Source organism: Magnolia sinica, chromosome 4 (genome assembly GCF_029962835.1).
Source record: "Magnolia sinica isolate HGM2019 chromosome 4, MsV1, whole genome shotgun sequence".
Lineage (NCBI taxonomy): Eukaryota > Viridiplantae > Streptophyta > Magnoliopsida > Magnoliales > Magnoliaceae > Magnolia > Magnolia sinica.
The window spans coordinates 16,614,625-16,639,714 of record NC_080576.1 but is presented as its reverse complement, the minus strand read 5'-3'; the positions used below and the strand labels follow the sequence as shown (position 1 = coordinate 16,639,714).

The following is a 25,090-nucleotide window of genomic DNA, read 5'->3' as shown; positions in this document are numbered from 1 at the left end:
CTCGCCAAATAGATGGACGGTTTGGATATAACACAGACCTCATGATGCCACCGCCGTCAGATTCCGGCCTGAAACCACCCCCCTTCACCAGAATCGCCGGAAATCTTGCTTCTTTAAGCTTCCAGAGATAGAAGAAGAAAAGAACGTGAACAGAGAAAGGGGGAGGAGTCCCAGTCAAGAGAGACGAGGAAAAGATGCTGACGTATCTCAAGCCCAAGAACCTCTTCAACGGCGAAGGAGAGAACACGTGTACGTCCAAAACGACAAGAAGAGGACGACACGTGCGCTTTCGTCGTCGTCCGTGCGGTGCGAAGCGGAAATGGGAAAAACCCGAGGAGGGAGAGAAGGGAAGTTCGACGGAGAGAATTGCTTCCGAAGATCACAACCGTCCGATGCGAGAGCTTGAGTCAGATTTGGTCGGGAGGAAGTCGTATTTTGATCCGGATGACAGAATTAAAAAATATTTCAGCTCTTTTCTAGATTGTTCGGCCAGATAGTTTACCCTACTCATATTTCATTTTGCCCCGTTGTTTTTCTAGATTGTTCGGCGAGTCGAACCGCCTGACCAAATGGTGCGACTTCAATAGTTTGCCTGCTTTTCACAGTCCTCATTTCGATTTCGCTTTTCATGTTTCCCCGCTTTCTAATTTAAAGGTGGGCTAATTTTCATATTTGCCGTTGAATTTCAATTTGCCCTTGAATTTCATGCCGCCCGCCGAATTTCATGCTCGCCCGCTAAATTAGAATGGCTAGCAAATCATTCTAGTTTGGATCCTTACTCTTGCTTGGGTGGTAGACTCTTAGGAGATTCAACACCTGTGATTCGTAAAAAAAAACAAAACAAATCATTCTAGTTTAGGAGACATGCTTGTTGAATACATGGATAAATCGCAGCAGTCTGTGTTATTTTTTATTTTTATTTTTGTCTCACTCCAATTACATGGCGAGCTCATATTAAGGCTTGAGACGTAAATCAGCATGAATTGAACATCTACCATCAAAACCTTTCTAGAGTTATAGAAGTTTTGGATCATTTGGTTTTTCCTCTTCATCCGTTTTGTGACCCTATGAATGAATTAGACGGGGAGGATTTCTCGCAAACATCACTCCACTAATCTAATGGTTATGCTCATCAATCAAAGTGTGGTTAACTTGATATACCTCATTTTTGGTCTCATACCATAAAATGTTTTTGAAATGGTGGGGTCCACATACCACTGACGATCCGCCATTGGCGGGTGGCAGGAGGCGTACCCAAGCCGTTTCCGTGAAAATAGAGTATAAAATAATTCCTCAAATAGGAATTAAATAATATTTCAGTTCCATCTAGAATCTTCGGTGAGGACGCGGTGAGGACGCGGATAGCGTACTGAATAAACTGTGGGACCCATCTTGACGTATGCGTCATTATCCACACCGTCCATCCGTTTTACTAGCTCATTTTATTGCAAGCAACCAAAATTTAAGCATATCCAAAGCTCAAGGGGACCACACCACAGAAAACAGTGGGGACAGTGAAGTACACCCTTAAACCTTCCTAGGGCTCTTCGTAAGGTCACGCAAGCATGGGTGAAGGATAACGAAATATCATCTTGGTCCAAAATTTCTATGGTTCCCAATAAGCTTTCAACGGTGGGCGTTCAATTCCCACTGTTTCCTGTGGTTTGGGCCACTTAACCTTTGTATAAGCTTCAATTCTGGGCCCACACCGAAAATGATCTTTAAAAATGGATAGACGGCGTGGAAATTCACATACATCATGGTGGGCCCCACTACTGAGTTGTTGACCATGCACAAAAGGGAAACGTATCGGCTACTTCTTCTGCCACCAGCCAATGGCTGGTAGTCGGTGCTCTGCGACTCCACTATTATGTATATTTTTAATCCATGCCGTCTATTTATTTTTCTAGATAATTTTATAGTATGAAGAAAAAAATTAGGTATATCTCAATCTCAAGTAGACCACATTATAAGAAACGGTATTGAATGAACGTAGACCATTAAAAAAAATTTTGGGGCAATAAAAGTTTTGGATCAAGCTTATCTTTGTTTTTTTCCCTTCATCTGGTTTGCATGAGCTACTCAACAGATTGGATGTCAAATAAACAGTACATTGGGCCTTAGGAGGATTTTAATGATGGATATCCAATCACTTTTGTTTTACTATGGTGTGGTCTACCTGAGATTTATATCCCTCTCAATTTTGGTATCAAGGCCTAAAATGATCTGTAAAAATGGATGAACGGAATGGATGAAACACATACATCATTATGGGGCCCACAGAGCACCGAACATCAGCCACTGGGATGGTGGCAGGGGCAGTAGCCAATCCGTTTCCGATCAAAGGGTAGGAATGCTTTTAGTGGGATCAGATCACCAGATCATATTGCAATTTTGTGTCCCGCCAATTACTTGGTGAGACCCACAATTTGGATGGTCTAGATGGACGAACATATAGATGCGGATGGGGTACTACTACCCCCACCACGACCTAGCTTAGAGACGGATGGTCCTGATAGGGGCTATGTGGAGCCCACCTTAGTGTATGTGTTTTATCCAGGCCGTCTATTGATTTTGACAGATAATTTTAAGGCATGAGGTAAAAAAGAAAGCATACAGAAGACTCAAGTGGACCACATCATAAGAAGTAGCGGGGATTGAACACCTACGGTTGAAAACTCCCTGAGGGCTAAAGAATTTTTGGATAAAGCTGATATTTATGTTTCCTTCATCCACGTCTATGCGACCTAACGAACAGGTTGGATGGAAAATAAACATCACGGTGGGTCGTAGGAAGTTTCAACGGTGGAAGTTTTTGTCACAGCTTCTTCTGAGACTTGTATCTGTCTCCTTTTTGGGCTCAACGACTAAAATGATATTTCAAAATGAATGGACGGTGTGGATAAAATGTATACATCACGTTGGGCCCAAAATATCCCCTGCTAGGACCGTCCGTCTCCAGCAGCTAGTGAGGAATTTCCCTCTTCAGCGTGCATATGCATATCTATCAACCATACTCTTGCAGAGCATAGAATACTTCAGCTCTTCCAGATTCTTCGGTGAGTCGAGCTGCTGAGTGGCGTTGACTTCAGTAGACCGTGCTGAAAAGGTGGGAATGTCTAGTGAGTGCACTGGCCATGACACGTGCTCCTGTACGAGATCCAAGCCGTTCATCGGGTGGGCTTCGTCGGTTAATTTCGCTGGTCCAAAGTTGAGAAATTTACATTCGGTGAGCCACGCAAGTTCAGTGATGGTTATAACGTTCGCCAATTTTTAACCGTCCATTTATGCTGGACATGTTTGGGCAAACCAGATTAGCGGACCAACGTGATTTTTGAGGAACCTTTACCTGCACGGTAGAGGCCATGTGAATTTAAGGATGGCAATGGGCTAGGAGACCTGCCTGGCCGGAACGAGCCGGGTGCGAAGACTATGGAATATGGCCAAACAGACCTCTCAACCGCTGACAGGGCGTGTACAGAAGCATTGGATGTGTGGTGCAACCTGGCATGTTTATAGGTCAGAAGCAACCAAGTAACAGATGATCTACGATGTGGGCCCACCTGATGCACGGATTAGATGTGCTGCATGTGTCAGGCCTGAACGTACATCCAAAAGTAGGAGTCCCTGTGAAGATGGCCACGCGGGACTCGCAAAATCCCATGAGAGAGAAGGGGTTTTTGTTCGACTGTAAATTTCACCTTTTACGCACCGTCTCTTGTGAACGCACCCAAATGTTACTTTTCAAAGTTAAACTATTATGTACGGACATACTATTTGTCTTGAGCAGCAGTAGCTAAATTCATATAGCTGCGGATTATAACCGTAGCCACTAGTAGCGTAGCCATTACTTCGTTGATTTGGTAGCCATTTGCTCTATGGCTACATATCCCTTTTTTTTTTTTTTTTTATAGCTTGTTAGTATACCCCACTGTCAGTAAACACTTCACTGTTAGCCACCCCCACTAGGGAATCGATACCATAACCACAGTGTTGAAACGAGCAGTCTACCACTTGAGCTATGGATCAAGGTACATATCTAATTCATAGTCATTACTTCTGTAGCAAAAGTACATACAACTACAGATAATTGAGCAAGCGTAACGTGAAATTGAACAAGCCTAATGTGAAATTAAATAAGTTTCAAATGAAATTGAACGATCCTAACATGAAATTCAACGAGCCTCAAAGGAAATTTAGCGAGTGAAATATGACATTCAACGAGCCTTAAGGAAAATTGAGCGAGACAAACATGAAATTAAGTGAGGCTAACATGAAATTCAATGAGCCTCAAAAGAAACTGAGCAAGACTAACATGAAATTCAACAAGTCTCAAGCGAAATTGAGCAAACACCCATATCCATTGCTCAATTGGTAGAGTGAGTGGAGATACCTCGTTTCAACACTTGAGGTCTTGGTATCGATGCCTAGCGGGGGTGGCTAACATGGAGTGTGTACTGACATAGGTGTGTATTAACAAGCTAACCCGAAAAAAAAAAAAAAAAAAAAAAGAAGAAGAAGAAGAAGAAGGAAAATTGAGCGAAGCAAAAATGAAATTCAACGAGGCTAACATAAAATTGAGCGAGGCAAATATGAAATTCAACGAGCCTCAAAGGAAATTGAGCAAGACTAACATGAAATTTAATGAGCCCCAAGGCAAATCTAGCGAGATAAACATGAAATTCAACGAGGCTAACATAAAATTAAGCAAGGCAAACATGAAATTGAGCAGGCATCAAATGAAATTAAGCAAGGCAAACATGAAATCGAGCGAGGCAAATACGAAAGCTCGCTCAATTTCATGTTAGCCTTGCTCAATTTCAAGTTAGGCTCGTTTAATTTCATGTTAGGCTCGTTCAATTTCATTTGAAGCTCGCTCAATTTCATGTTAGCCTCATTCAATTTCATGTTTGCCTCTCTCAATTTCATGTTAAGCTTGTTTAATTTCATTTGAAACTCGATCAATTTCATGTTTGCCTCGCTTAATTTCAAGTTAGCCTCACTCAATTTCATTCCAGGCTCGTTCAATGTCATTTGAAGCTCGCTCAATTTCATACTAGCCTCGCTCAATTTCAAGTTAAGCTCATTCAATTTCATATTGGCTTTACTCAATTTCATATTAGCCTTGCTCAATTTCCTTTGAGTCTCGTTAAATTTTATGTTTGCTTTGCTCAATTTCCTTTGGGGTTCGTTGAATTTCATGTTAGCCTCACTCAAGTTTGTCTTACTTGATTTGCCTTGAGGCTCGTTAAATTTCATGTTAGCCCCGCTCCATTTATTTTGAGGCTCTTTGAATTTCATATTTGCCTCGCTTAATTTCCTTTTAAGCTCGTTGAATTTCATGCTAGCCTCACTGAATTTCATGTTTGTCTTGCTCAATTTCATGTTAGCCTCACTGAATTTCATATTTGCTTCACTCAATTTTCCTTGAGGCTCGTTGAATTTAATGTTAGCCTCACTCAATTTCCTTAAAAGCTTGTTGAATTTCATGTTGGCCTCGCTTAATTTCATATTAGCCTTGCTAAATTTCATGTTTACTTCGCTCAATTTTCATTGATGCTCGTTGAACTTAATGTTAGCCTTGCTCAATTTCCTTTGAGGCTCGTTGAATTTCATGTTAGCCCCACTCAATTTCATGTTTGCCTTGCTCAATTTCCTTTGAGGTTTGTTGAATTTCATGTTAACCTCGCTCAATTTCCTTTGAGGTTTGTTGAATTTCATGTTAACCTCACTCAATTTCACGTTAGGCTCATTTAATTTCACGATAGGCTCACTCAATTATCTGTAGTTTTATGCACCGTTTGCTACAGAAGAAATAGCGACGAATTAAATCCGTAGCTTTACATCTTATGGCTACAAATCCAGTGAAGCTATGGCTCCTACGACAATAGCTGCGGTTTTAATCCGTAGCTATATCCATTTACCTTAGGCCTGGAAATCTTTTTCAAGTATTAGACTGATATCACGGTGCAACCGTGAATGCAAAGGTAAAAGGTGGGATTTACGGTTGGAGAAAGCCTGCTGCCGCTAGCATGTGACAAATGTGTATGAGATGTGACATAGGTGTGTATTAACAAGCCTTGATTTTCAACTGTTCAAAACTTTGATTTTGCCCGGCCCCACCCAACCCAGCTCATTGACGGACCCTAATCCCTGGCACCCAAAAATCAGGTGCAGATCTAGAACTCAGCACACCATACCGAAAATTTTTGGGATGGGGACGCCCCACCAGTGGATGTGTGTGGAGCCCACTGGTATATTTATGACATCCATTCCATTCATCTCACCCACCATTCCAAGATGAAGGTACCCAAAACTTATGCAGGCTACGCCATGTCAATTTAGATGTTTTATGCATGATCTCTAACACATTAATACAATTAACTAAAATGAGATGGGGCCAATTTTAAAACTTAGGCAGGCCACACCATTTCATCACATCTTAATACTAATTGCAGTGGAAAATTTGTGCCCTCATTGCTGATCCCAAGCCCAGATAAAGGTGGAAGGTTGTGTTAAGTTGGCAATCTGTGTGAAACTTTACTATTAATTTCATTTGAATCATGACACTGACATTTTAATGAAATCATAAGGAAAATTAATTTTAATATCTAAGGCATCATCATGTATTCTCTTCTCACACATATGAAAGCAGGGGCCAATGTTTAGAACACGTATCAAAGGATTTTTATTTTTTTTTTCCATGAAGATTTTCCTTTAACGGGGTGGCACATATGATTGTGACAGGCAACATATCGTTGCATGTTGGCAGCTTGAAAATAAACGGTGTCATGTTGTGCTTGAAGATGGATGGTGGCACATGCAGCACATTAATACATGTGGAGCCGTGTAGCACTTTGCCACATGCAGGGCTATATTTGGAATGCATACTTTCCAAAAGAAAGAAATATTTGGAATGTTTTAATGTACCACGCAGGGGGTCACAAAAGAAGTCCGTGTTTGAAAACTAGCTATACAACCAAAATTCAGTACAAACCATCCTCACCGCCAATCAGACGAGGACTATCCAGTACATAGATGTGCCATGTAACAAACTGCACCCGCAGCATGCCCTGTCCGTCTAATCAATGGCCTGCTTTTGTGTGGTTAGCAAAGGCTATAAGCTATTGAAGATTAACATTCGGACTGCTGAGGTGATTGCTTAGCAGTTATTGGGGAATTGCCCATCCATGGTCTAAAAAATCAGTAAGCATGCAAACCAATAGGCCAAAGAGGAACTTTAGGTTACAAGTTTCAGTGCATAGTTGGCATGATGCTGCTGTCATGGAGCTAATAAGAGGTTTGCCAAACCCATGCATGTGGAGTACGGCGCTAATATGGCACACGTCCACAATATCAAGCTTAAGTGGGCACCAGTGTTTAGATCCCATGGCAGAGTAGGCATTTCACTGAGGTGGGCCACATCGAAGAGAATTGATGTGTGGTTAAAACGATTCATTTTCTACATATCCATTCAATTTGTGGGATGGCCTACCAAGGAGTGAAATAGCTTGTTTTACACCAGCAAATCTACAATGCCCCACCTGAAGGAATGCTTGAACCTTGGCACTCAGCAAAGCTTTAACTGGTATCAAGTTAATAAACTAACCCATTAACAAAAAATAACAATAAATGAGAGAGAGAGAGAGAGAGAGAGAGAGAGAGAGAGAGAGAGGAATTTGTGATTCTAACTCCAACACTCATAGAAGAACCAAATGAATAACAAATCACCTTATACAAAATAACATGATCAACAAAATATGATACACACTAAATGGAGATCCCTCTAGTGGCAAGATTTCCAAACAAAAGATTTAAGAAATCATCCCTGCGATTGCCATCACAACAGGGAAAGACCAAAGAAACAGCAGACCACTTCCAAATTGCTGATTACTCAGGCAACTTTCAGGGAAAGATGTACAAATGCCCCAAAGGTTTTTAACTCATGAATTTCAATTTGCGGCTCATCTCCATTGCAATGTTATGAACAACAAAAATTTAGCTGCCTGGGAAGCCCGTCGCTGTATGAGTTTTATCGGCCGAGTGGCAAATGATTTTACAGTCGATGTCTCCATTGAATACCAATCTGTACAGTATGCATTTCAGATGCAGGTGGTAGTAGCCTTCTCTCTCTTGCAAGTTTTCGACACCAAACGTTAATATCAACAATAGGCAAGCACAGCCACTCTTTAACTCTAGATCACGAAAAACAAGCCCGTTAATAGTCATGCTTGGCTCAAATACAAGGACTCTCTTCTTCTTTCGCTTCCCGCAAAAACCATATTGCAATGAGTTGGCAGTTTCGGTCCTTGTTTTGCAAACTATGGCCACCACTTCCAAGCTGGTCAGCTAACAACAAATTGATCATTCCGGTTCAACACCACCAGCCACGATACAGGAATGGAAGTTTGGCTGGACAGTCTTTTCAAAAGAAGACCAGGCAAAAGGCGATCTGGGAAGTCCAAACTCTAATATGTGATAACTCACAAGATCCCATTTAGAACGCGTTGGTAGTAGTCATACTGCCGCGTCCGCCATGCATCCAAGCTACTGCTTATCAAGGAGAGGACCAAGGATACACATTGCTGCTTGAAATTGGATGCTGCTATAGTCAGTAACTGACTAGATATAATAAGGAAACATGGGTTACAAAATAAAGAAACTGAAATGAAATACAGACCTCTTCCGTTAGGCTTAGATGGAATCGTTTCCTCAAGTTCTCTATTGTCCGTGGACCGCCTTTAAAGCATGGGAAACCGGAGTCCTGTATTGAACACATGACAAAAACAAAGAAGTTAATCCATGGCGGTGGATATGTACTGGGAATTATAGCCTTTCTGGTGAACCATAGCTTCAGTTGTACAGGACCTCCAACAATCATGGACTGAGTGACAAGATATTTTGGCCATTTTACTGGATAAATTTCCTATTGGCTTAATAAAGTTAACTAACACTAGGTATATATTATTCATGATTTCTCTCACATTTAACAATAAACCATACATTAAGCTGTGCAAGACTTGTAACAATCACGGAAGATATTTTGGGCATTTTACTAGACAATTCTTATTGTGCTAATAAAGTTAACTAACACTAAGTATTCGTTATTCACGCTCTCTCACGTTTAACAATAAACCATAGATTCAGCAAAACATGCAAGGCCCAGTGACAAATAGTAGCTCTTCCCAAGGCATTTAACAACATACAAAGTACTCATAGGAGATTGCGCAGGTGGGTGTGAATAAATATTGGGAACACTTAGAGTAGGACGCTTGAAGATCATATGGTCTGATCTTTTGGATCTGGCAGAGCTGCTTGTGTTTGTTCCCCTCAACAGTAACATTATTAGCAACACTTTGGTTTTGGACACAAGTGAGGATGCAAGTCCCATTAGGGGTCATTTGGGAGCATGTTTTTGATATGCATTGGAATCCATGCAAATTGGAATTGATGTGAATTGGAATCACAGGGTCTTGGTGTGTTTTCAAAACAAGAGACTTTTGGTGTGTTTGGTGTGAATTGGATTCCAATGCACACCAAATACCCTCTCCCAAACGTATTTCACTGACTCACACCAATCACCACCGAATACACGCTCTAAACAATCTCTTACTTCTCTCGAACATGCCTTCTTCCACAATGGGTGCAATGAAGCTTGTCCCTGTCAGCGACCCTAGGGAAGGGACGAGCTGTGTTTTTACAAAGATCCCCCTCAATATGGTTTGGTTTCAACAATGAAAGCAGATGTAGCTCGACTGGCCTCTCCTTTGGTATTGTAAATTGCTTCCAAAGGTGGTAATGACTCTATGCCAAGAACTAGCACATGTTCAAGATCGGAATGGAGACCAACAAGAAACTCAATGATTCTCTTTGTTCAACTACTATTAAATATCTTTTGGGGTGGAGGCTGCAGGCTTACAGTCATCTAACTGCCCACTTCTGTCTCACTGCTGCAGAATATTCTTCTAGCAATAGTTCTCCCTTGCAACATATTTCTTATATGGCAGTGCAATTGGTAACACATGCAAGATCAACCTGTTGAGAGTACGTCCTAATGGTTTTCCTTTGCTTTTTCCAAAATGTTTTGGGAGGTGATTAGGTCTTATGTCTTTGCATTTGCTTGAGCATTTCACAACAGGGGGAAGCTATCTAGAGAGCTAGGAAACACATCCATTTCCCTAATTCCAAAAAAGGGAAGAAATGAATATCCTTGGGGAAGCTATCCAAAGAGCTAGGAACCACATCCATTTCCCTAATTCCAAAAAAGGGAATAGATGAATATCTTAAGGATTTTAGGCCAATAAGTCTAATTGGGCATCCACATAAAATAATAGCTATCCTTGCATCTAGTATGACACAGTTGGGAATGATCATTTCATTCGCCCAAGAGGCTTTCATTCAGGAAAGAGATCACTGATGGAGTGCTAGTCACTAACGAAGGGTTTATTCAAAAGATCGAGGGGTCGAAGGCAAAGAGAGTTGTCGTCAACATTCTTATTCATGTGGTCACGGAGGCCCTTAGCAACTGTACTTTGTTCGCAGGTGACTGTTACGGGGGGGGGGGGGCGGCTGTAGGTTGTCAGAAGGCAGAGAAAAAACAAAGAAACGAGTGAAGAAGAGTGTAGGTGATCTACCATTTTCCCTACTCAAATACCATGACAAAATTCATAGCAGAGAAGAAAGAATGTAGAAAATAAAAGAAGGATTAGAGAGATTATTGTCTATACCCCCTTAAACTCTTATTTATAATAAAATCAAGGGAATTTTACAAAAAACTAGCCACTTAATATAGAATTTACATTCCGGTACATATTTCAAAAAGGTTTTCAATAAGCTATCCAATTAATTTAATTATCATTTATTACCTTCCATTAACAAAAGTTGGGGTCAGCCTTGCGAGCAGAGGGGTCGACAACTAGTCTGGATCCCAACATGATGTTTATATGAAATCCACCCCAAACACCGGGTGGGTCACCCGATGTTAGGCCCGGGGACAAAAAAATCAGCCCCATCCGTGATTAAGGTGGACCACACGAATGGAAAGATCGTACAAGGCAACTCTCACCCTCCAAACTATTTCCCTTGGTGTGGCCCATAGGAAAAGTATGGGCCTATTTTTGGGCCCAGGGCCTAAATTTTGGAGTGGCATCGATGATTGGTGTGGATTTCATGTAATCATCAGTGGGCCCTGTGAAAATCAAGGGTGGATATCTCACTCCCAACTGTTTCTTTCGGTGTGGCCCACTTGAATCACATGTGATCTGATTTTTTAGCCCTGGGCTTAACGTGGGGTTACACGTCTAATGGTCAGAGTGGATCCCACGTACATATCACGGTGGGCCCCGCCAAAAATCAAGGGTGGGCGTCCCGTAAAATTCCTTTTTTAAAATATCAGTGGAAATATGGGAACAATTGGGAGAGGGACCACCGAGATGTAACTGTGCAATCCAGTCCGAACATTAGATGGGTAATCCCACGTTAGCCTTAGGACCAAAAAATCAAGTTGACCTATGATTCCGGTGAGCCACACCAAAGAAAACAGTTGGGAGGGAGACACCCTTTTTTTTTTAACTTCTTCTTCTTCTTTTTTTTTTTTGTTAGCTTGTTTGTACACCCCACTGTTAGTACACACTTCACTGTTAGCCACCCCCACTAGGGAATCAATACCAAGACCTCAGTGTTGAAACGAGGTATCTTTCACTCAGTCTACCACTTGAGCTATGGATTAGGGTGGAGACATCCAACCTTGATTTATACAAGGCCCACTGTGATGATTTTATGAAATCCATTCCAACCATTACTTGCCACAACAAAATTTAAGCCTAGGGCCCAAAAATAGGCCCATCCATGATTTAGGTGGGCCACACCAAGTAAAATAGTTTGGAGGGTGAGTGTTGCCCTATATACTTTCCAATCTTGTGGTCCACCTAAATTATAGATGGGGCTAATTTTTGGTCCCTAGGCCCAACACTGGGTGAAACAGTTGATGGTCAAGGTGGATTTCACATAAAGATCATGGTGGGGCCCACCAAAGCCGCCGACCCCTTTGCTCGCACGGCTAACTCAAATTTCCGTTAAGAAATCTAATAGAAGGTACTCCAATAATAATTACTTAAATTAATAGGGTAGCTTATTGAAAACCTTTGTGAAAAAGGTACCTGAAAGTAAATTCTATACTAAGTAGGTAGTTTTTTTTTCCACAAAATTCCCTAAAATCAACCATAAATGCCATACACCATATGGCACCCCAAATGAGCCATCATCATCATCATTTAAGCCTTATCCCCATTGTTGTCAAAATTGTTATCATATCGCCAATCTTAATGGGGCTTGAATCGTAATACCATATCATAAACTGAAAGATTTTTTTACTGATTTTCTTAAAATATAAGAAAAAATTGGAAAATTATAACTAAATCGGAAAAAAATTAAGAACTCATCAATCATCCATTTCCCATCTATGTGCACTAAGAAAAGTATTACATGTCATGATATTTGGAAATTGAGAACTTGCGTAAGGTATACATAATGTGAAAATATTAAAGGATTCTCGTCCTTTATGTTTTGTGTTCTCAAGAATTTTACCTCAAAAAAATACAAGGCTTTAAGTAACTTTACATTTCTTTGTTGTAGAGTTCAAAAAAGTGGCACCCAACTCTATTGATCAAAGAAACAGATATTGTGCTGTCCTTGTTTTGAGCTTTTGAATATCAAAATCCCCAAATCTCATATCTCGCTCAAAAGACAAAAAATGAGGATTTTAAATAGGAAAGGACCCTTTACATGTCTTAAAAGCAAAAGGGTTAAAAAGAAGACAAAAATGCATAGAAAATGAATTTTTTTATTTTTTATGTAAAATTGAACCCCATTTACACAGTCACATTTATCTGACAATTCGTTACGAATCAATGTGATTCATACGATTCCATTAGATTTTATTTTTTTTTTTGAATCCACAATTCATATCGTGTGGTGCGCGATATGATATGAATCATGCTATTCATATCACAAATCACACGATTTTGACAACAACCTAATACCAACTAATTGGGATCGGCTCTAGCAATCTTGTTCCTCCATTCCTATTAAGGGCCGTAGTTTCAATTAGAAAATAGGTCATCAAGTTGGTATGCCGATTGAGTATCCGATGTTATCTACACACACCCACACAATCTCCTACAGTGGTCAAGCAGAATACTACAAGAATAATTGTAAGAGATGGGGCAGTCAGCGGGCCAGGCCCAGGGTTGTCTCTGACCCGGATTTTAAACTGTTTGGGCCGGGTCTATTCAAAACCCAAGCAAAAGATGCAACCATGTATCTTTGATCTACTCGTGCGAAACTGGGTATAAAGCTTTAAATGAAGCACCATAACGGAAGGGTGCCATGAATGTGACAGTGACATCTAAGGAGAAGATAAACACAGGATACACTTAGCTATAGCTACTATGGACTAAGGAGTAGTAGGAAATCGGAGTACATAAGATAGTGCACTTGTATTTTAAGTGAAACCAGATGCTATTAAAAGTAAAAGTGGAATGAGACACCTTTATGCTCAATACAGAAGATACAGTAAATGGCAGCATTCATCTTACATGCAGCATTTCGACAAGAAGTATGATGCGCTCTGCATGCTTGCGACAGGTCAGGAAACCTTGAATACATAACACCTGAAAGGCATCAATTGAAGAAGAAGGATCCATTCACATCAATGATGAAATTCTGGTAAGGCTATTATATTTGCAAACAAAACACTCAAAAACAATATTGTATGGTGCTTAAATACTTTGAAATAGTCAAAAAATTCGCTAGGAATTCCCTCTGCATCAGAATCCATCACCTGGCATGAGTGCAGCATTTCAAAGTGTTAATTGTGTAAAGGTTGAAGAAAAAGAGGCAGCAGCAAAGAAAGATAAGAAATTTTCTTTAAGCTAATTTCTACCTCAAGAAGTTCACGAGTTAACTTAAATGGCGCACTTTCAAAATTTACACCACCAGGTGAATTAGAAAGCATAAAGCCAAAATCTATGTGAATAATGTGACCTTCTTCATCCATCAAGAGATTCCCATTGTGCCTATCCTTTACCTGGAAAATCATAAAAAGTTCCCCATCAATAGGAATTCACCAATCGCACTACCTAAAATGGGAGGTGCTCAGGAAGACTTTTAGAAACCACAGAATTCTTCAGGAAAACAATGAACTCGATAAAGATGCTAGTTGAATATTAACAGAGACCATGAAAACAATGAACTAGATAAAGATGCTAGTTGAATATTAGGAGAGCATTTTTTTTCGTTATAAAGCTTGGTATAACCAGAGATGTAGTAAAAGCTTGGTATAACCTTTCACTAAGATGTGAAGATCACCATGTTTCCATCTAACATTTTGACCAGCCATTTAAATAAGTACATCTATTACTTAAAAAGGCATAAATACCACTCTCTCTTCTTTCTTTCTTTTTTTGAAAAAATGGCCCTCAAAGCTTCTATTCACCCAAATCGCTTCAATCTACAGTTTTAACCCTAAAAACTATAGTAAGAGCGGTCAAAATCTGCTATAGAATAATCTAGCAAAGTTTTTGGAATGAGAAAAGTGGAAAAAATGAGGAGAAAATGGATTTAAACAGGAAAAAAAAACCGATCGTTTTTCGATTGTTATGGCCCCCGTAACAGCCGATACGGTCCCAAAAAAATCATCCCGTTTCACCCCCATATTGTGTAACGGTCACAACCGTTACCTATACATATCGGTCATTACGGCCGTATTGTAACAGATACAGAACACCTTGGTAAACGGTTAGTTGTATCATTTGCTTCTATCGAAAAAATCTTTGGCACCAAAGGGGGCCCGACGTGTAAATTAAATTGTTGAACGTAGCCTATAATGACACTTTCTTGAACTCTAGGATGCACATATCCAATCGGATAGCCCAAATAGAACATGAATTAGATTGTAGGGCGCATAAGTCCAACCAAAGGTCAACTATGTCACATATGCCATACAATTGAATGATGATGCGGACAGGGAAGCCAAGAACACCAAGTTTGTTTGATCCTATGTGGCCCCTCACAAAGTTGCAGTTTTTTGTTGGCTTACGGGAAGAGGAAGAGTCTTGACTGTGGATAATCTTCAAAAAAGAAGGATGTGTCTTCACAATGTGTGTTTGTTATACATGGCCGACTAGGAATCGATCAATCGCCTATTTATCCATTGCTCGTTTGCATCCAAATTATGGTTCGACGCCCTTTACAGATTGAAGGTCCAGTGAGCTATGCCGCGATCTTTAGGAGATATGCTAATGGCTAGGCATGGCATTTCTGTGGAAAAAAGGATTTAAAAGGTTTGTGGTGGCTGTGTTTAGTGGCTGGTCTTTGGGCGATTTGAGAGGAAAGAAACAGAAGATGTTTCCGTAATATTAGTCATAGTGTTGATTGGGTTGTAGGGAGATTGTGGGGTTTTGTCCGGGAGTGGGGTTAATGTATTGTGGGCTGTAGGGGGTTTTTGTTTCTTTGTATTTCGGGTTTGGTAGGTTGTTTTTGTTTCTTGTTTTCTTTGTCACTTGTTGGCGCCTTTTCAATAAATTTTCCGTAACTTGAGGGAAAAAAAAAAAGAAGCATGCACACACACACAATTGAACGATCATGGCCTCACAGCCTTGTATAACCGAAATGGTTGCATACAACCCCACACAGCCCATATATATTGAGATTTAGGGGCCGTTTGGTATCTCTACAAATAAGAACTTATTTGCTTATTTCTAAAAAGTCTTTTTATTGAAATTAGTTTGTTTCATAACGATGTAGTATAACATCTACTATTTTAGAGAGAAGAGTTTTACCTCTTAACTCTTTTAGGGAAGGAAAGTTCAATTATTCTTTAAGGGCCTATGGTGCTAAACCAGGCACGTGATGGACAGTCCATATCAAAGGTGGCCGAGCATAATGAATGGCTCACATCGAAGGTGGGCCCCACATGATGGACAATTAACATTGATGGTGGGCCCTGAATGATGGATGACCAACATCAAGGTGGGCCCCACATAATGGACGGTCCACATTAAAAGTAAGCCCCTAACAATGACCACATCCAAGGCAGGTCCCGCATAATGGACGGTCCACATAAAAGGTGGGCCCCACATGATGGACAATCCACATCCAATGTTTGACATAATGGGCAGCCCACATCCAAGGAGGGCCCCGCATGATGGATGACCCACATCAAAGTTCGGCCCCAGACAAAGAATGACCCACATCCATGGCAGCCCCACATGATGGAAGGCCCACTTCGAAGTTGGGCCCCGCATGATGGGTGATCCATATTAAAAGTGGGCCCTGCATGATGGACGGTCCACATCCATTATCCGACATTATAGACCCACATCCAAGGTGGGCCCGGTACGATGGATGACCCACATCCAAGGTGGGCCCCACATAATGGATTGTTCACATTAAAGGTAGGCCCCTAACAATGAATGAACCCCAACCAATGCAGGCCCCACATGATGGATGACCCACTTCAAAGTTAGGCCCCGAATGATGGACGGTCCACACCAGAGGACTAAAAAAGGAAGGATGGATGGTTTCTCCAATCTACTTCGGACTTGATGCACAAATAGATATTAATGGTGTGCCCCACATGATGGACTACCCTTTTAAAAAAATTCTTATTTGAATGCTTTACTAAATGTGCTTATCTCAAATTAGATTTTTTTTTTTTTTTTTTTTTTCAATTTTGAAAAGTGATTTTACCTTGAAAAACAAGAGCCGGAACAAAGATTCCCAATTCTCTAGCTCTTATCAAAGTAGCTCTTATTGGCTAAGATAAGAGTATTAGCCAAACAGGCCCTTAGTTGGAAAAGAATTTATTATGCATGAAACATTATCTCTATATCGGTTGCTATTTTGGAGGTTTGTATACAACCGTATAGCATGTACTGCAATTGCACAAAGCAAGAACCAAAGCAGCGATAAATTTGGGGGGAGGAAGTAAGCATTTGTCTCGAGTTTGGGTGAGTATAAAAAGCTAGGAAGGGGGAGTATGAGTATTAGTCCAAAGCATGATTCAAAGCCAGAGCGGCACTTGAATAGAAGGTTCATGAAACCAAGGTATATTCTGTCCATATGGTTGTATATAATGCTTCCTACAATTGCTATTTTGAGAGTTAGGGTTTTTCAGACTCATTTGTAGCTAATTTTAGCCCTCTAAGCCAATTGGATTCTTTCCTCAACTTCTTAGCATTAGATAGCGATCTTTTGTATAGCGTGTGCATAAAAAGAGCCATACACGAACAATTGGATGGAAGGTCAATTGAATTCTTTGAGATTTTATAGCAAAGGTTTCTTTAGCAGTGTCCGTCTAGTTTCTAGCATTAATTCTTCTCCTTAGCACATGTTGCTCTATTACTTTATTTTAACTTATTTTTCAAGTTTGTGGCATAGCAAAAAAGCACATAACCATCCAAAATTCATTTCCTTCAATCTGGTTGCTGCAAGAGTTGTTTGCTCGATTCCCTCCCTAGTTTCGCATTGGTATTCCCTTTCCCAAACATATGGAACGAAGAGAGAGATGTCCCTCTTTGCCTCCCTATTCTCTCCAACCAACATAAGCAGCTGGATAACATACAACCAGATACACACACACACACACACAGAGCAGTAAGTATACCTGTAGGAGGTAGCATAATATGGAATATCCAGCCATACTCTCAACAAAATTCCTCTGCAGAAAAAATCAGACTTGCAAAATTGTCATCATACCGAATTTAATCCCCACAGATAAACTAAAGCGGATTACTTCCTGAATCCCAGACTTTTAACAGAATTGAACAAAGAAAATTGAAAGAGGCAGCATGTCATGGTCATTTCTGGACAGAATGAGATCAGGATTACTTCTTTACCTCCCAGAAGTTTGAACGGATGGAATCAAACAAATGAATATAGATAGAAATAACAAATTTAATAGGCAACTTTACCGGAGCAAATAATATTTCAACTTATTTGTAGTGGATCCGGGAGCTCATACAATGTAGGGGAACCATGCAGACTTGAGAGGATCAAAATTGGTCAGCTTATTGATCCATCTCAAAAATGGATATGACATGTGCACACAAGCCAATGTTGATTTCACGAGTAAGAAGGGGCTGACCCACCCTTTGATTGATTCATATAAGTGTTGAGCCCACATGTCCTAGTATGGCACCATTTTACACAGATTAACCACCGACACGACAAATCAAAGCACTAATCACCCCTTTTACTCGCAAGCAAGACTAGCTGGGCTTCAACATTCATACATCAACCATATTGGAGTATCTAAGCATCAGAGCTTATAACTTAATACTCAGAAAGTAGGAAGCGTTCCAATCTGTTATTAAGACAGAACCAAGCACAAGTCCAAGTGCTGCTTACAGATGTAACTCAATGCATCATGCTTCAGTTCTAAGAGACATAAAGCTTGTCAGTGAAATGACAGAGACACATTATGACTATGCAGAAGCAACAACATAGACACTTGTGAATGGAAAAATCCAGAAAATGAAACTCATTAAAGTGGTAAATCCTGCTACTTTGTAATGATAAATCACCTGGGCAAGCTTAAAACTTGGAGAATTCTCCTCATACTTTGCTATAAAAAAGTCCCGCAGGCTTGTGATGTTAGGAAACCGACTCTTGATCGCATGAAGTGATGCCTATAGAAATTATCATGTTAAGAATTATAGCCAGAATCTTCTAATGTGAACTTTTTTCTTGGTCGGCAAGGACAGAATTACCGTATCTGGAATCGTTTCGATCAATGCTGTGTAGGAGGAAGTGACTAGGACTTCATATGGGCGTAACCAGAGTGGGAGACCAGCTTCTTGAAATATATCTGCCATCAAAGTCCAAAATATGAGAAGCTTGACGGAAATATGAAACTAGAAGTTACAGCAGAAGAAAGAACTGCAAAATCTGATCCAATTTATCATAATTGATTAGTTAACGTGTTGGTTAAACGCATTCTGAAACACGGAAAAAAAAATTTAAAAAAAAATCATTGGCTTATCAAACTATCTATTGAGCCATGAAAAAGATTCGGTAGTGTTTTTTAAAAATTTCTTTTTGACTCCGTGATAAATTTGACTACTTAATTATCTTGTTTCTCGTAATGAATGAATTGGGTTTGAATCCTACTGAGGGGTCCACTAGAGATCAGAAATTGTTGAAGAAACAACAAGATGTTTCTTTTGTCCCTTCCAAGCGAACCAAAAATAAGAAACGACACATGAAGACAGTATCTGCAATTTGAACTGCAAGTATGGAAGCTTTCTGAGTCTCTAATCAGGTTGCAATTATTATGCTTCGCTTTTCGTTTCCATGTTACTCATGGTCACTTGTTGTTTGTACGTGTGACAAACTTCCTTTGTTATAAGTAACAACTTTATTAAAGAAAAGAAGAATACATTATTGAGCAAAGATTTCCATTAAGTACAATGAATCAAGAATCACAACCTGACAACCAAGAAAATCCAGAAATCCATTCACCTCCCTAAGAACATCATAGAGCTCAATATCGAGCAACAAAGTGAGATATTGAAGATCTCATCAATAATTAGGGAAGTTTTTCATCGCCCAGGAGCCTTCGCTGAGGCCCAGGCAATGACACTGGAGGAATTACCATCCATTGGTGATGAACCTTCATTTAGGTGGCTGCATAAGAGACGAACCACAAGGGGGAAATTTCAAGTAGGAAATATGCATTGACAAACATTAACCAATGGATCATCCAAAACCGTGAAATGGGAACCATTTTCGAAGTCCAACGCTTCACCCTACTCATCCCTAATCTTCCTATGCAAGGGTAACACAGGAGTCATCTAGTGCACTGTGAGCATAAGCCTAGACCAAAAGATTGCCCAAGAAGATCAAATCTTCTAGTCAATACTAGAAACAAAATAAGCTTTCTACATATGCATCATCCAAAGCAACGATTTTTAACAGCTATAGCAAAGAAAGAGACTTCATATGAGCTGAAATATGAAGACATAGGTTTTGAATATCAGCACTGAAGGCCGTATCGGCCAGACCAAATACAGCATGACATGAGGCATATCAAATCGTATCAGTTTTTTTGTTTTCTTCCCTTTTTTTCCTGACCAAAAACATGGACAGTAGGAAACACAGGAACCAATCATTTATATATGTTTTGAACATGTGTTCAATGGTGCATCATACCATTCTCTAATAAGAATGCTCTCAATCAGCTTGACCTGCTGAAAACTGAATTTTCTTAAATCTTTTTTTACCTCTAAATAAGGTGTTAAAGCATGAACTACAATTTGTTTTTCATTAATCTTCAATTATAACTATTATCCAAATTAATATAGTTTTTACTACAATCACAAATATCATAAATGAAACCTACTGAACAACATATCCTTTTAAGTAGGGCTGGCACTGGCAATGGGCGTGCCTGGGATTGGTTCAGGCAGTCAAGTTGGACCTATTCAAAATATTAGTTTTGCCTGGCCTGGCCATGGTGTATTGCTAATCTTAATTCTAAGTAGTCATATGCATGTTATCCAGTTTAATCCAAGACCACAATGGGGGCAGTTTCAGGTGTAAAAAATAAATTACATATTATCTATTTAATGTGCCCAATGATAACTGGTTGAAAATTGGCACAAAAAAAAAAAAAGAGGATGCAAGCATGAACATTGGGAAAATAGAGCAAATAGTCCCTGATTAAACACAAATCAAGCATCTTTCAGTGGATTATAGCCCATTGTGTTGAAATACAACAAAAAGAAAAGAAAAATCATCCCCTTTCCCAACTTCACAAAAAAGGTCCTCTCTGCTTCAATTCGTTGAACCATGCTCAAATCTTGTATTTTTGATGTCCCAAATATGCCTAGATCTAGTTGAAAATGAGTTCCTAATCCTCAGAGCTTGGAATGAAGAAAAGATGTGAGACAGGGGGGAAGGGGCTTTAAAAAGCTGCATTGACCACGACACGACATGACACGCAGGGGGATCATGGCCAATATGAATACGAAATGGATTTATCAGCCAATATGTATTGGATATTTTGAACATTGGTAACAAGCAAGCAACAGACTTGATATCTCTAACAGATATCACTAATAATATCCCAATGTAAACCTCCAAACAGCATAGCAACATATTTCTTCAATATTGTAAGCAAATATATATATATATAGACATACACACACATCGGTCTTCAATATTGTAAAACTACAGTGACATTCTTTGAGAAGGCAACAGAAATTTGTTAAAACGAGATATAAGAAAGCAACAAACTATGAGAAAAGTCACAGATGATGAGTAAGCATCCTCCCACTTGCTAAAATCAAACTATAACCCCTGGCCTGGAAACATAGTGATATGCTTCTGGATTTGCAAAAACAATATATTTCCCTATAATTCAAAACATAGGAAAAACACAATAATGTCTCAATAATATCATGATATTTCCCAATAGTATACATTTTTAGTTGTATTTAAAACACCCAAAATTTCTGTTTCCTTCCTTCCCAGTTTTCATACCTTTCTTCACATGTGTCCTCCTTTATTTCTTACTGTTTTTTAAAAAAATAAAAAATTCCCACAAGATCTTTTCCAGTGGTTAAAAAATATTTTAATAGAAGTCCAAAACCCCATGCGGCCAATATATATATATATATTTGAAAGATAACAAGACTTTTAAATTAACAAGGAAAGGAAAATACAGAGAGAAAAGGACAGCAGCCAATACTGCTGAGACAGCAGACAAAGGCTACTTTCCAAGAAACAAAAGATCAGAACTCTTCATAAATTCAACATGGGTAGCCCATTCTATAATTAGCGATTTAGCTCTAGATAAGACCCATCCCGAGGTATTAACTGTATCCCGAAAACATCTACTGTTCCTTTCCTCCCAAACACACCACCAGATGACGAGAAGAGCCATCTTCCATAATATGGAGCGACTTTTTCTGAGATTCACCCCATGCCAGTCCATAAAAAGAGAGGACATGGATTCAGGGGGGCACCAGCTAATATCGAATCGTGAACGAACGTCAGCCAAAATAGAGCAAATGAAAGGGCAGTGGAGCATCAAATGATCCACCGACTCTTCCGCCTTCATACAGCACAAGCAGATATTCACAATGCACATCCCTCGCTTTTTGAGGTTATCCACTGTCAGGATTTTTTTCAGAGATACCAACCAGCCAAACGCTATGAATTTGGGAGGAGCCGGGAGATTCCAGATTTGAGTACAATGATGATCGGAAGAGTGGGGGGATTTGTCCAAAAGCAGATAAAGGGAGCGAACCAAGAATAAGCTGGTCTTGGACAAAGTCCATAGCAAAGAGTCATCGATCAGAGGGTCGGGATGAGCCCTATAAATACATTCAAGGTCTTCAAGAAGGCCAATACACACACACACACACAAACACACACAATGTTGTCAAATAGCATATGCAATCGCACAATCGCATATGCCATGGTATAATTTTTTTTAAATAATAAAAAGAGGAAAAAATAAAAATAAAAATTGAAAATTTTCTTTAAAAAAAGAGGAAAAACTTGTCTAATTAGTAAACATGATTGGATTGGGTTATTTTACTTATTTCATTATAGTTTGAGTGTTTCATTAAGTGATATATTTAATTACTTATATTATATTATATAAATTTTAACAAAACAATCAACAAGCTACATTAAAATATAACTAATTATTATAAACTTCGAATAAAGAAATTTTACTGATATATGGATAACTTGAAACAACTTACAAGTTATAACTCACAACTTAATTTACAAAAAGTAAGCACAACTTATAAAATACAAAAAATAAACATAATTGAAATAATTGTAGAGAGATTGGAGTAAGAGAGAGAGGTGTAAGAGAGAAAGAGTAAGAGATTTAGAGCTTTGGAGTAAAGAATAGTGAAAATGGAGTGGATATGAGTGCCTATTTATAGGCAAAAGTTCTCCAAATTGAAAAAATTAAAAAAATTTAAAAAAAAATTCTTCCACTCTTGGCTATTGGGAAATTGCATATGCATATGCGATCGCATATTGGTCACATATAAAAGTATGCCAGGGCGTACTTGCCAGGATCGCATATGTCATCACGGCACATGCGATTTGATCAACAGTATGCGTATACGCGATCGCATTTCGCATTTGACAACAATGTGTGTGTGTGTGTGTGTGTGTGTGTGAAACAACCAAAACCAGATACATCAACGTTACATAAGAATGTCCACAATTCCTATAAACTCATCTCTCCTTTATCCTGAGAACTCCCTTACGAACATAGCCCAGAAGCAAGCATAGCAATATTACATCACAGAAGCTGACTTCCCACAAGATCTTCCCAAATAAATCCCAAGGAAACCCCCAAGTTCAAAAATGTCCCAAGAAATTTCCAAGGATGAGATTTGTCACCTTGTCACCAAATGGCATCTAACAAGCTCAATGAATGGGCTAATGAATCAACAACGTGTCCCATCAAACACTTACCTGATGAATGTGTGGGTGGAAGTATTTAGAAAAATAAAAGACGGTGGCAAACCAAAAAAAAACACAAATCATTACCAACCCAGATTCAACACCAGCCCAGATTTTGGTCCTGAAAAAACTAGAAAGAAAACACAACCCAAAGAGAGCCAAGAGAACAATAAGAGACCCCAGGCCCAGGCACAACCACACTAGCTGTCAGACTCCCAATAAGTACTCCACATCACCCCTTCTTTGGCTAACCTATCCGCTCTTTTGGTGGCTGACTGGATGGTGTGGATAAAAGCTGGTTCAAGCAATGCACTTGGATCTTTGCCTTCTTCTTTCATGGCCATCAATCTCCATGGGAAGACACCCTCTTTCATCCAAATGATCACAGTCAGGGAATCCCCTTCAATCAATATCAACTTAAGATTTCTACCCACGGCAATCCTAATACCCATCGGAATAGCTCTGGCTTCTGCGAGGAAGAATCCCTTCAGCCTGCCAGACCATAAAATTCAACAGTGACATGATCTCTCCAATTCCTGATTGTATCACCAATGTCGAAGGATCCGGCATTACCAAGGGAGCTTCCATCAACATTAAGCATATAGCAGTCCTCCATGCAGCATTTCCAGACACGTGCTGCAATGTTAGGAGGGGGGCCACATCTGATCACCTCCTCCCAACTGGATCTGATAAGAACATCCAGGAATTCCTTCAGTAATTCCCCCCACAGCAGTGCTAAATTGGTGGATTTCTTAAGTATAAACGACTCAATGTGAACAAAACAAAAATTTTCTTTGTTCCCAGATGAACCATTTAATTTAAGGTTTATTTTGCATCACCTTTATTATACCTTCTCAATATGGAAACTGACAGATCTGTTTCCGCAATTTACAAGGGCTTTTGGTTTCTCCACAAAAGAAATACCATGAGGACATCATCCCCTCCCAAAAACAAAACAAAAAAACCATGCAAACATGTTCAGACAGACCTTAATCATTACATGCCATATCAGCAATTCCATTACTGTCTGCCTATCAAGATCACCTGTGATTACCTAAGTTGGAAAATATTTAGCTTTTTTTTTTTTTTGGAAGATTCTTTTTGGTTAAATAATTTTCTTCTGGGTTTCTGGCTCTCTCACCTTAGTTATGTGGTTTTTGTTAAATATTTTTCTTCATAGTTTTCTGGTTCTCTTACCTTACTCTCTCTTCCCACCAGCATATGCACATCAATGCAAGAGTGAGAGCGCGCGCACATTCTGGAATTTTTCCAGAAACACCGAACAGACCCCAAAGTAGCAACCACGGCCCAGAAAGTATGACTTTTTTTCTAGTCTCTTTCATTATCATATTCCTTAGCAGAAAAGATTGGGTCCGAATGACTTCACCATATAACACAAGTTCCAAAGGAAAAAAGTTGAAAGAAGTGGAATCTCAAAATACATTCATTAGCTGTAATACAAAAAAAAAAAAAAAAAAAAAAAAAAAAAAAAAAAGAAGAAGAAGAAGAAGAAGAAGAAGAAGAAGAAGAAGAAACAGATGAACCTCGAAATGTAACTTTAAACACTGAAAAAGGAAGATAACAGATGGTCGTC

At 39.5% G+C, this 25,090-nt stretch overlaps 1 protein-coding gene across 6 annotated transcripts in view; it reads right to left on the bottom strand.

The window, feature by feature from the left end:
- Positions 1–7,700: 7,700 nt before the first annotated feature.
- LOC131242603 (phosphatidylinositol 4-kinase beta 1-like) overlaps positions 7,701–25,090 on the bottom strand; it is a 38,231-nt gene continuing 20,841 nt past the window's right edge. The window contains exons 9-16 of one of the 6 annotated variants that reach the window (XM_058241346.1): positions 18,771–18,868; positions 18,585–18,689; positions 17,666–17,719; positions 13,943–14,086; positions 13,787–13,840; positions 13,596–13,670; positions 8,681–8,764; positions 7,701–8,585 (exon numbers count right to left, since the gene is read on the bottom strand). In XM_058241346.1, coding sequence (XP_058097329.1) covers positions 8,484–8,585; positions 8,681–8,764; positions 13,596–13,670; positions 13,787–13,840; positions 13,943–14,086; positions 17,666–17,719; positions 18,585–18,689; positions 18,771–18,868 — 716 coding nt within the window. In that variant the 3' untranslated portion in view covers positions 7,701–8,483. Of the gene's footprint in view, positions 8,586–8,680; positions 8,765–13,595; positions 13,671–13,786; positions 13,841–13,942; positions 14,087–17,665; positions 17,720–18,584; positions 18,690–18,770; positions 18,869–25,090 lie in introns of those variants that run through there. The other 5 variants (XM_058241348.1, XM_058241347.1, XM_058241349.1 and 2 more) reach the window with 5 other exon arrangements.